The following is an 11,771-nucleotide window of genomic DNA, read 5'->3' as shown; positions in this document are numbered from 1 at the left end:
ATTGGGGAGGGGGTAGCATGCATTCCAATCAGTCTTCGGAAAAGTAGGCATCGGAAAAGTAGGCATCATTTAAAGGAGCTGGGAGAAGGCCTAGTGTAAACAGGTGCTAACTGAATTTCCCTTGCTCCATTCAGCACAGCAGGGGGCAGGGCCTGGGGAGGGGAGGAAGGGGAGGAGAAGGAGCCACTCTCTGTGCTCACTCTGGGGATCTGTGCATTTTTCCGGAAGGGACTTCAATGTGGGGTGTGTGTGTGTGTGTGTGTGTGTGTGTGTGTGTGTGTGTGTGTATGCATGCATGCATTGTGAAGAGAGCTTGTCTGTGTGTCTGTCTTTTTAGGTTTATGTCTGTCCTCCAAGGAGGGGGCTTCTGGGTCTCTCTGTCCTTCTGGGTAGAGGTCCTATATGCCTATCTTTCTGTGAGCCTGGGTGTCTCTCCTAGAGAAGGATGGGGAGGAAACTGTACATCTGTCCTCCTAGTAGGTGGTCACCCCCTTTGCTGGGTCAGGGCTGTGTGTCACTTGTCCCTCTCCTCAAGGGGATCTGGCTGTCATCTGTTGGTCCTCCTAGTTCAGTCTCATCCAGGCCCCACAACACACCCTGCAGTATCTTCCAGAGAACCCAGCCCCAGCCATCAGGTAATTGCAGGTGGAATCTCTGCCTTGGGGACCTAAACCTCCTGCCTTCCACCCACAGCGTGCCCCGCCCGGCCCCACCCAGGCCTGGGGTGCCTTGCTCAGCTCCCCAGTCTCCAACCTCCCACAGGTACATGCTACGTCCCAACCTGCCCTCCTGACTCACTTTGATAATGGGATCAGAGAGACAGGTGCAGGGATTCTTCCTCTATTTCCTCTGGCCCATTGGGAGACTGGGAAAAGCAGGAGGGTCTAGGTAGCACCACCAGTGCCATGTCACTCTACTGTACCCCTGCTGTCCTGTCTCACTTCCCATTATTCACCACTGAGAGAAATGGGAGTGACTCCCGCAAAGAGCAGTAAGAACTATGAAGTCCCTGACATAGCTCCCATCTCCTCTGGCACCCCCCACCCCTGTGTTCTCTGCCTTCTAGTCTTGCTCATCATTCTCTAGGACCTTCAGTGAGGCCTACAGTGTTCACCTGGCCCAGGGAATCCTAGGATCTTGGGAGGAGAGGAGGCCCCTGGGTTATGTTCAGGAAAAGAGCTGTGTTGGATCTCTCTTTTTTTTTTCTTTGAGACTGAATCTTGCTCTGTTGTCCAGGCTGGAGTGCAGTGGCACCATCTCAGTTGACTGCAACCTCCACCTCCCCGGTTCAAGTGATTCTCCTCCCTCAGCCTCCTGAGTAGCTGGGATTACACCACATCTGGCCAATTTTTGTATTTTTAGTAGAGATGGGGTTTCACCATGTTGGTCAGGCTGGTCTTGAACTCCTGACCTCGTGATCCGCCCGCCTCAGCCTCCCAAAGTGCTGGGATTGTAGGCATGAGCCACCGCGCCTGGCCTTGGATCTCTTTTTATCTTGCACCTTCAGATGCAGAGGGATGACAGCCACTCTGTGTGCATGCGTGTGTGTGTGTGTGTGTGAGATGTTTATTTATTCATTCATTCATTCCACAAATATCTACCCAGACCCTCTTGGCATTGCAACAGGTGCTAGGGGTAGAACAGTAACCTGGAGAGATGAAGCAAATGGTTGATTTCAGATTCAAGGCTTTGGACTCCAGCTGTTCTGTCATCCAGCCCAGGCAGGCCCTGGTAATCGCTTCAATCCGGGAGAACACAGGAGAGTTTCTTTGGGGTGTCCGCAGCTCAGAGGAGACCCAAATGCTAGGAAACCCCTTTTTGCCATACTTCGCAGTCCTCCAGTTTATTTCCCCCAGGAGGGAGGGAGACAAGACCCAGGAGTCAGGGTTGTAGTGGCTGGGCCGCCCAGGCAAGTCTCCCTGTTACAGGCGCTTGTGCCAGGACAGGATTTCTTCCAGTTTCATATTCACTGAATTGCCTTTTCCTGGGTTTCTGGGGGTGGTGCTGGAGTGGGCTCCAGGGTTGGAGCGGGCCCTTGGGTGGCAGCAGCTCTCTGCTGCCCCCACCTGAGTCCTGCCGGGAGGTGGCAGGTGACGGGTTAGGCCCAGCCCCCTCTGGGCCTAGCCACTCAGGTACTAGGCCTTTCCCCCCCATCCCCCGGGGCTGGGCTTTCTTTTATAAAAGGCCATTCCTGAGAGCTTTCCTCATCTCCGCTCCTTCTAGGATCTCCTCCTGGTTGGCCCGCCTGCCTCCACTCCTGCCTCCACCATGTCCATCAGGGTGACCCAGAAGTCCTACAAGGTGTCCACCTCTGGCCCCCGGGCCTTCAGCAGCCGCTCCTACACGAGTGGGCCCGGTGCTCGCATCAGCTCCTCGAGCTTCTCCCGAGTGGGAAGCAGCAGCTTTCGGGGTGGCCTGGGGGGCGGCTATGGTGGGGCCAGCGGCATGGGAGGCATCACCGCAGTCACGGTCAACCAGAGCCTGCTGAGTCCCCTTAACCTGGAGGTGGACCCCAACATCCAGGCCGTGCGCACCCAGGAGAAGGAGCAGATCAAGACCCTCAACAACAAGTTTGCCTCCTTCATAGACAAGGTGAGGGTCCCCCCTGCGTGACGGATTGTGCCCGCGCCCCCTTTCTCCTGGTAATCCCGGTCCCTGTGCACATCTCCAGCCCCCAACTGGCGTCCTGCTGGGCCTCACTTGCCCTGGCGACACTCTCCCTTCCAGCCTCCGACTCACCCCTCCCGTGCACGTTGGTTTGGGCTGGGTGAGGGTGGGGAGAGGGTCTGGACAGCCGGGATGAATCCTGGGTCTTCCTCCTTCCCTTTTAAACTGGAGGGTCTTGGAAGAGAGAGACAACTTAAGGGTACAGCCTAGTTCCCACCACTCCTCTCTACAAATCCCGTTCTTCCCCAGGTCATTCTGTCCCTAAATTATAGAAAATAATAGCAGTTATTGTTCTCACCCCAACCCGAGTTCTGACCGTCTTTTAAGCTATCACCCTGCGGCAGTCCCAGCTGTTCTGGGACTCCCCTCCAGGTTCGCCTTTTACCCGGCACTACCCCAAGGGCTGCCCAGTGGTGCCTTGTGATTTTTTAAAAATTTTTTTCCATAGGCGTTTGGTGGGATTCTAGCATTCTAGGAGAAGGAAGTGGATGTCTCGGTTCAAACCAGCAAATATTGATTGAGGCCTTTGGCGCCCGGAGGCTTGAGTGCGGGGGTCACAGAATGAGTCATACCCTGACCTCCGCGCCGGCAGCGTGGGCGGGGCCGCGGGCGGGGTGAGGGGCTGCTGGCAGCCGTCTCGGGATGCGCTACTCCACCTGGCGGAGCTCGGCGTCGGGAGTGGGCTGGGGTGGGGTGGGCTGGGCTGGGCTGTGTTGGCCTGGGCTGGGCTGGGCTGGGGTGGGGTGGAGGAGGCGCCAGGGCCTGGCCTCGGAAAGCCCATCCAGGATTCAAAGTCTGTGGGTGTGGGACGCCCCGCCCGGGGTTCACGTCCTGTTAAGTTTATGGCTTCAGATAACGCAGTCGCCCACCAACACCCCTCGCCCATTCAGCCCGTGTCCCTTTCTCGCGTCCTGTCCCTGCTCCGCCCCAGCGGCCTGGCTCCACGTTCACACAGCAGGAGCCAGGCCGGGTTTTGCAGCCCTGGGACTCCGCTGCCTTAGGGGCCCCCGGCCCCCGGCGGCCCCGAGGATTGGGTCCTTCACGCTGACTGGCTCCTGGGAGGCATTGTGGGAACGGGAGGAGGGAAATCCTGGGGCAGAGTGAGCCAGGAGGAACCGGAGCCCCAGGAACCCTGTGGTCGGGGGCCCTTGGCGCTCCAAGTGCCTGGACTTGACTTGTTGACTGCGTTTTGCTAGCCCTGGGGTCCTTATAGAGAGCAGCTAAGCATAGGCTTTGGAATCTGAATTCTTGGTTCGCAATGCTCTGCCGGTTCCTGGTGATGGACTCCCTTGCCAAGTCTTATTTCCTCATCTATAAAATGAACACGAGAGCCCCTAAATCCAAGAGTTTTTGCCTATTCAAACTTACGTATGTGAAGAGTTCAGCAGTGCTTGGCCCACATTCCATTAGGATAAGATGTTATAATCACTATTTTTTTTTTTTTTAAATAATTTTGGGACAGAATGACCTGGGGAAGAAAGCGATTTGCAGAGAGTGGTGGAGGGAACTAGGCTGTACTCTTAAAAGATTTCTGTCTTCCAAGAATACCCTCCAGTTTACAAAGAGTTACAAAGTGTGTGTGTGTGTTTTTTTTTGAGACAGAGTCTCACTCTGTCACCCAGGCTGGAGTGCAGTGGCATGATCTCAGCTCACTGCAAACTCCACTTCCCTAGTTCAAGTGATTCTCCTGCCTCAGCCTCCCGAGTAGCTGGGACTACAGGTGTGCGCCACCACGCCCAGTTAATTTTTGTATTATTAGTAGAGACAGGGCTTCACTATGTTGGCCAGTCTGGTCTTGAACTCTTGAACTCAAGAAATCAGCATGCTGTGGCCACCCAAAGTGCTGGGATTACAAGCGTGAGCCACCACGCCTGGCCCATTTTTCAATCTTAACATCTTTAGAAAAGTTTGCTATTTTTGACCGGGCTCGGTGGCTCACATCTGTAATCCCAGCACTTTGGGAGGCTGATGCGGGCGGATCACAAGGTCAGGAGTTCGAGACCATCCTGCCTAACACGGTGAAACCCTGTCTCTATTAAAAATACAAAAAAAAAATTAACAGGGTGTGGTCACCGGCGCCTGTAGTCCCAGCTACCTGGGAGGCTGAGGCAGGAGAATGGCGTGAACCCGGGAGGTGGAGCTTGCATTGAGCCGAGATTGCACCACAGCACTCCAGCCTGGGAAACAGAGGGAGACTCCATCTCAAAAAAAAAAAAAAAAAAAAAAAAAGAAAGAAAACTTGGCCATTTTTATTGATCTGTAATATACAATCTATGTAAATGAAATTAGACCTATTAGTTTGCAAATGCAGTTTTAGCATAACTCCCTCACCGGCTCCTTCTAACTCTTTCCCCCACCCAGTGCTAAGGGACATTGCTCCCCACCTCACTCATCATCATGCCTTGCTTTCTACCCCTGGACATAGGTGATCCTTCCAGAACAGCTAACCAGGTTCCTGGGGCCTGGAGACGTTACTGCTTGGGGAGTGGATTAAGAGAAAAGCCTGCTTGCTTCCCTCCAGACTTTGAGCCCTGGCCTAATGTGCACCTTTTTGCTCTCTCCTACTTCATACAGGTACGGTTCCTGGAGCAGCAGAACAAGATGCTGGAGACCAAGTGGAGCCTCCTGCAGCAGCAGAAGACGGCTCGGAGCAACATGGACAACATGTTCGAGAGTTACATCAACAACCTTAGGCGGCAGCTGGAGACTCTGGGCCAGGAGAAGCTGAAGCTGGAGGCAGAGCTTGGCAACATGCAGGGGCTGGTGGAGGACTTCAAGAACAAGTGAGCAACTCCCACTCTCCACCCAACTGAAGTCACCGTCTCTCCTCCACCCCTTGGGACCTTGGGACCAAGTCCCCATGGCCCTCTGTTGTGGGCATCGCAGTCCTATCTAATTAGGGTGACCACATGATGAGGTTTGCTCGGAACAGTCTGTGTTTATGTCCGGGGTCCTAGCGTAATTGTTGATAGTACCCACCCCCTTTCAGTCTCAACTGTCTGGATTTGGAGAACAAATTATGTGTCAACGTTTATGTGGTAAACCTGAGATGGGAGAGATAGCCTACGGGCCTCACTGTTGTACATTCTGGCCCCTCTTTAGTCTTGACCCTTGACCTCTAGCAAACTCCAGCAAGTTCTGTTAGAGGTCTCATGTCAGGTCCTGCTGTTAACACTCTTAAGGTGTCCAATGCGATGTGTATTCATGGATTTGGAGAGAGATTTCCTGCTTCCCACAGGCTGAGGGAGGGGTGAGGGTGTGAGAGGGTAGCTGGGGAAGACAGAAGGACCAGCCCTCTCATATCCTGCATCTCTGCGAACTGAATTTTCCTGATTTTCTTTTTTTTTTTTTTTTTTTTTTGAGACAGAGTCTCGCTCTGTCGCCCAGGCTGGAGTGTAGTGGCGCAATCTCGGCTCACTGCAAGCTCCGCCTCCCGGGTTCACACCATTCTCCTGCCTCAGCCTCCTGAGTAGCTGGGACTACAGGCGCCCGCCACCGCGCCCGGCTAATTTTTTGTATTTTTAGTAGAAACGGGGTTTCACCGTGGTCTCGATCTCCTGACCTTGTGATCCGCCCGTCTCGGCCTCCCAAAGTGCTGGGATTACAGGCGTGAGCCACCGCGCCCGGCGAATTTTCCTGATTTTCACAACGTCCCTGTCTCCCAAAAGACCAAGGGCAACCTCCCTTTTGCCTTCATCCTCTAATTCTAAGTCTTTTCCTCACAGGTATGAGGATGAGATCAATAAACGTACAGAGATGGAGAATGAATTTGTCCTCATCAAGAAGGTGAGGGAGTCTCCCTTCCCCCATCTGGACACTGGAGGCTGGGGCTCGGAGACTCAGACTAAGAGGCTTTCTGGGTTCTGCGCCTAAATATTCCTAAGTAGTGGGACAAACTCATTTATTTCAACATTTGGGTGCACAGAAAGGTAGACAAGTATAGAGTGGTAGGTGCATTTGGACAGAACTCTTGACAGTGATGTTGGAACACGGTTCAGAAAACAGAGCAGTAGAACTGGAGATCTGACCCTAGAAGCCTTCCTAGAGAAGGAGGTGGAAGAGGGTGTGTTGCAGGAAGCAGAGGTGGTGTGTGGGCTGAGAATGCATGAGTGATGGGCAGAGGCTGGGCTGGATCAAACCACAAAGTGGGCAATTAGAAAGTCCTGTGACCAGGCCATTGGGTGGACCTTGGGAGCCCCTTGGTTGGGGTTGGGTGTGGAAACCCAGCTCAGGCTCCCCTCGTCTCATGCCCCAGGATGTGGATGAAGCTTACATGAACAAGGTAGAGCTGGAGTCTCGCTTGGAAGGGCTGACTGATGAGATCAACTTCCTCAGGCAGCTGTATGAAGAGGTATGTTCTTGGTCGCAGGAGACTGAGGGTCCCCCAGCCTTGTCAGCGCCTCCACCCTGAGACTCAGCCAGAGAGGTTCCTCCCAGCCCCCAGCGCACTAAGACGACAAAGGTCCACTGCTGACTAATTACAGCCACCAATATTTGCTCAGCTAGTATTGGTCTATATGTTCTGTCCCCCGCATGAGGGTTGAGTCATCAACCCCATTTTACAGACGAGAAAGTGGGTTCAGAGAAGTGAAATAACATATCCAAGGTCATCATAGGGTGTGGCGATTCAGCAGCAACTCTGTCCCCAAAGCCCTTGTTCCTAATCTTTGAGTTGCATTGGATCCCTCTGTGCACCTACTATTGGTGCACCTAGTTCCTTTTTCAGGAACTTTGCCCTCTCCCTAACCCTGACTCCCACCTGCTCCTCTCCTCTGCTGCCCCTGTCTTATCCCCTAAGGAAGGCTGTTGTGGAAAAGGGCTCCCTGTGTGCAGAGACAGGGCCTCACCACTTGCCCTCTTCCCCACAGGAGATCCGGGAGCTGCAGTCCCAGATCTCGGACACATCTGTGGTGCTGTCCATGGACAACAGCCGCTCCCTGGACATGGACAGCATCATCGCTGAGGTCAAGGCACAGTACGAGGAGATCGCCAACCGCAGCCGGGCTGAGGCTGAGAGCATGTACCAGATCAAGTATGAGGAGCTGCAGAGCCTGGCTGGGAAGCACGGGGATGACCTGCGGCGCACCAAGACTGAGATCTCCGAGATGAACCGGAACATCAGCCGGCTTCAGGCTGAGATTGAGGGCCTCAAAGGCCAGGTATGGGCTGGGCCGGGGGTGGGAGGGGATCCTTAGACACATCCTGGCGAGAGGAGATAATGTGGGAAGAGTGAGGGTTCTGGGAGTTGGGGAAGGAATCCTAGACCAGGATTCGGGAGTTGGAGGGGCAGCCACAGTTCAGCTTCTCAGTCTGCTTCTGGGAAGCTAAGGGATGCAGGGAAGGTCCCTTGGGCCAGGACAGAGGTGAAAGGAGGCTGGGGCAGGTATGTTGGGGCTCGGGATGCATGCTCCCAAGTCTGCTTTTTTTAATCAGTCATATGTATCAGGGTAAGGTTGAGCTCTGCTGCTTTAAGGAAAGTCTAGAACCCAGGGATCTAGTCCAGTTAGGATGGGAGGACCTTACAGTGTCACAGATCTGAGCAGGGTGTGGAGGGGAAGCACCTGGAAGCTGCTCATGTCTCCCTGATCTGCTTCCTTAGTCTCATTTAATTTGAGCTGGGGGGAGTCAGCCTAGGTGGTGGTGGGGAGGACCGTAAGGGAGGGTGGGAGCAGGGGAGGCATACCCAACCTGACCTGCTTACCTGTCCCCTACCCCACAGAGGGCTTCCCTGGAGGCCGCCATTGCAGATGCCGAGCAGCGTGGAGAGCTGGCCATTAAGGATGCCAATGCCAAGTTGTCCGAGCTGGAGGCCGCCCTGCAGCGGGCCAAGCAAGACATGGCGCGGCAGCTGCGTGAGTACCAGGAGCTGATGAACGTCAAGCTGGCCCTGGACATTGAGATCGCCACCTACAGGAAGCTGCTGGAGGGCGAGGAGAGCCGGTGGGTGTGGGGACCTCTCACCAGACCCACTTCCCTATCCCTGTGACCTGGGGTGGGGAGGGTGGAAGCCCCCTGAAGCCCCTTGGGACTTGGGATCCTGTTGTTCTGGGCCAAGAAGGGCTAGGAGTTGGTCCTGATACCCCTTGTGTCTGGGTACAGGCTGGAGTCCGGGATGCAGAACATGAGTATTCATACGAAGACCACCAGCGGCTATGCAGGTGGGTGTCCAGGGCCCTGGGATGAGGGCAGGAGGCAGGGCCCAGGGAGGCCTCAGCTCCAGGGAGGGGGCTGTGCTCAGTCGCTCACAGTGACCTCAGCCTGAGCATTCACGTTCTTGGGAGAATCCTAGGGTGGGGGTCACACACTCAGGACCCCAGTAATAGAGTTACTATTAGAAAGCATCCAAATAAACGATAGCTCTGTGCCAGGCACTGTGCTAAGTATACTACATGCTTTATGTGATTTATTAATTTAATTTAATTTAATTTTTTTTGAAACGAAGTCTTGCTCTGTCACCCAAGCTGGAGTGCAGTGGCGTGATTTCAGCTCACTGTAACCTCCACCTCCTGGGTCCAAGAAATTCTCCTGCCTCAGGCCTCCCAAGTATCTGGGACTACAGGCGCATGCCACCGTGCCTGGCTAATTTTTGTATTTTTAGTAGAGACAAGGTTTCACTATGTAGGGCAGACTGGTGTCGAACTCCTGACCTTGTGATCGGTGCTGGGATTACAGGCATGGGACACTGGGCCTGGCTGTCATTTATTTTTTATATAACACCTGTAAATGTCCTCAGTTGAGGAAGCTGAGGTCCAGTTAAATGTCCAAGGTCACACAGCTATATATATGGCAGCTGTTTCCCACCCTGCTCCTGGTTTTCCCTGACAGTGCTGGAGTAGTGGACCATGCGATCAGTGGTCAGGCAGAGCTGGGCTAGCCTCCCATCCCTGGGATGTGTTGGGAGTGAGCAGGGGGAAGGGGCATGGAACCTGCCGAAGGGTGGGCTTCTGTACTCATGTGGCTATCTCTGTCCCTCACCAGGTGGTCTGAGCTCGGCCTATGGGGGCCTCACAAGCCCTGGCCTCAGCTACGGCCTGGGCTCCAGCTTTGGCTCTGGCGCGGGCTCCAGCTCCTTCAGCCGCACCAGCTCCTCCAGGGCCGTGGTTGTGAAGAAGATCGAGACACGCGATGGGAAGCTGGTGTCCGAGTCCTCTGACGTCCTGCCCAAGTGAACAGCTGCGGCACCCCCTCCCAGCCTACCCCTCTTGTGCTGCCCCAGAGCCTGGGAGGGAGACCGCTATGTCGGGTACCACTGGGAGCAGGAGACCCACCTGAGGGCCCTCAGCCCACCCACAGGGGAGTTTACTACGTGGGGACCCCCCTTGCCCGTGCCTCCAGCTATAAAACAATTTAATTGCTTCTTTTTTTGGTCCAAAATAAAACCTCAGCTAGCTCTGCCAACCGTCCTTGCTGTGTGTGCATCTGATGTCGACCGAGGTGGGAGGGAGGGGTCCAGGAAGCAGGGGGTGTACAGCGGGAAAGTCTGACCCCCTCAACTGTTCCTAAAGAGGCTCCTTTGTTGAAACCTTGCTCGTTGCCATAGACGAGTACACCTGTATAATAGTCACTGACCTGTGCACAGTGCTTTCTGGTTTACAGTGTGCTTTCAAATACCAGGGTTCATTTGATCTGTGTAGCAAGGCCTAAGAGGCAGGCAGAGCAAGTTTTGAGGACATTAGCAGCAGAGAGCTTAGTGTGCTTCCCTACACCTTGGTATCCGGGCTATTTGCATATAAGGAAAGCCAGGCTCAGAAAAGCCAAGCAGTTGGTTCACCTAGAAACGAGCAGATCTGGCATTGGAACCCAGAGCTGTCCAGCTCTCAGGCTTGTACTCCTCCTCGGCCAGGCACGTGGTCTTTCCTTGTGGCCAGACATGTCTTTTTATCACCTTCAATCTTTGCAGTCAGGGACTAAGGCATCCTGGCTTTTCCATCCCCTCAGAGGTTCAGAGTCTATTCTCAGCCTTTGGGTGTGTCACACCCACAATTTCTAGAAGCTAAGATTATATGGGACTTGGCTTTGATATGTGGGCTCTTCCCCGCTCCACTCAGTCACAGCCACCACCCCTTTCCTATCGTTTTTATATGCTGTGTGTATGATATAAAGGGTGTGTGTGCATTCTGTGTTTGCATGTGGAGGGTATACTGTGTGTGCATGAGTGTGCACAGTGTGTGAAGGGGTTTGCCTGACTCTTGAGACAACCTCCAAGGTTCAGGGCAGGAGGGGTTAGGACACAGCTGGGTGGAGCAGTGCATCCCCACAGTCCTGCTCCACTGCCACCAGCACAGAGTTCCAGGCAGCCACCCTGTCCATTTGGCATTGGGCTAAGTGCACAAGCCCTTAGCATGACTGAGATGGGGGCATTTCCAGACTTTCTGAAACACCAACGGACATTAGACAGAGACAGGCAGAGGGTACTGTGAGTGGGTACAGCCTGGTGCAGGAAGCTCCTGTCTGGCTCTGCTGTGGGGTCTCTCTAAAGGGCTCCTGTCCCTGGGCCCTCAGCTTCCCAGCCCCCGGGCTCCCCTCTGAGGGCCCCATCTCTGCACCTCCCTAGCTACCACACAGCACCTCACTAGCTACCCACATCGATGGAGCTGGGCTTCCAGACTGAGCCCAGGAACCCCCCACCGCCAATACCTCCCACCCAGCCCCTGGGCCAGGCCCAGGGATCTGCACACTGTCACCTTAGAGGATCTCACTCTTTGGTAATACACATTAACGGCACCATTATCCAGAGCAGGGGCTCTATTTTGGCAGAGGCCCACAGTAAGAAATTCATTTTATCACCACCTGCAAATATTTATACATATATATAGCTGAAATAACAATTCATGAAACAATACCAACCTTCTGCCTTCTGCTCACGTGTAGCCTGGCCCTCAGCAAGAATCAGGTGGGTGGTGTTAGAGCCCGGGGCAGTCATAGTACCCAGTGAGAAGGATCTCTTACCATAGGTGCCATAAGTCAATATTTTCAATTGTGCCCCACCCAATCCTCCCTGAAGCCAGTCACTTGTCTTATCAACCCCTATTCCCAGAAGTAGGCATGCTGGAGGCAGCCAGGGCTCCCCCGCTCCCCTCCCCGCCCGCCAGATAGTCTCCAGG

At 54.3% G+C, this 11,771-nt stretch overlaps 1 protein-coding gene across 1 annotated transcript; it reads left to right on the top strand.

Annotated features, from left to right (window-relative positions):
* The first annotated feature begins 2,080 nt into the window (after window positions 1–2,080).
* On the top strand, window positions 2,081–10,065 carry KRT8 (keratin 8). The gene is made up of 8 exons (XM_050748897.1): window positions 2,081–2,592; window positions 5,242–5,450; window positions 6,393–6,453; window positions 6,923–7,018; window positions 7,536–7,826; window positions 8,387–8,607; window positions 8,767–8,825; window positions 9,646–10,065. The coding sequence occupies exons 1-8, from the start codon at window positions 2,269–2,271 to the stop codon at window positions 9,834–9,836; spliced, it is 1,452 nt and encodes a 483-aa protein (XP_050604854.1). The 5' UTR covers window positions 2,081–2,268; the 3' UTR covers window positions 9,837–10,065.
* Window positions 10,066–11,771: the final 1,706 nt, after the last annotated feature.

Source organism: Macaca thibetana, chromosome 11, assembly GCF_024542745.1.
Source record: "Macaca thibetana thibetana isolate TM-01 chromosome 11, ASM2454274v1, whole genome shotgun sequence".
In the NCBI taxonomy this organism is placed as follows: Eukaryota; Metazoa; Chordata; class Mammalia; order Primates; family Cercopithecidae; genus Macaca; species Macaca thibetana.
The sequence above is the reverse complement of the archived record's forward strand: the minus strand, read 5'-3'. Positions and strand labels throughout refer to the sequence as shown.

Coding starts and splice junctions, on each gene's coding strand:
- KRT8 (XM_050748897.1), top strand. CDS start 2,269: ATGTCCATCAGGGTGACCCAGAAGTCCTACAAGGTGTCCACCTCTGGC. Junction 8,608..8,766: donor CTGGAGGGCGAGGAGAGCCG/GTGGGTGTGGGG, acceptor GTCTGGGTACAG/GCTGGAGTCCGGGATGCAGA. Junction 8,826..9,645: donor GACCACCAGCGGCTATGCAG/GTGGGTGTCCAG, acceptor GTCCCTCACCAG/GTGGTCTGAGCTCGGCCTAT.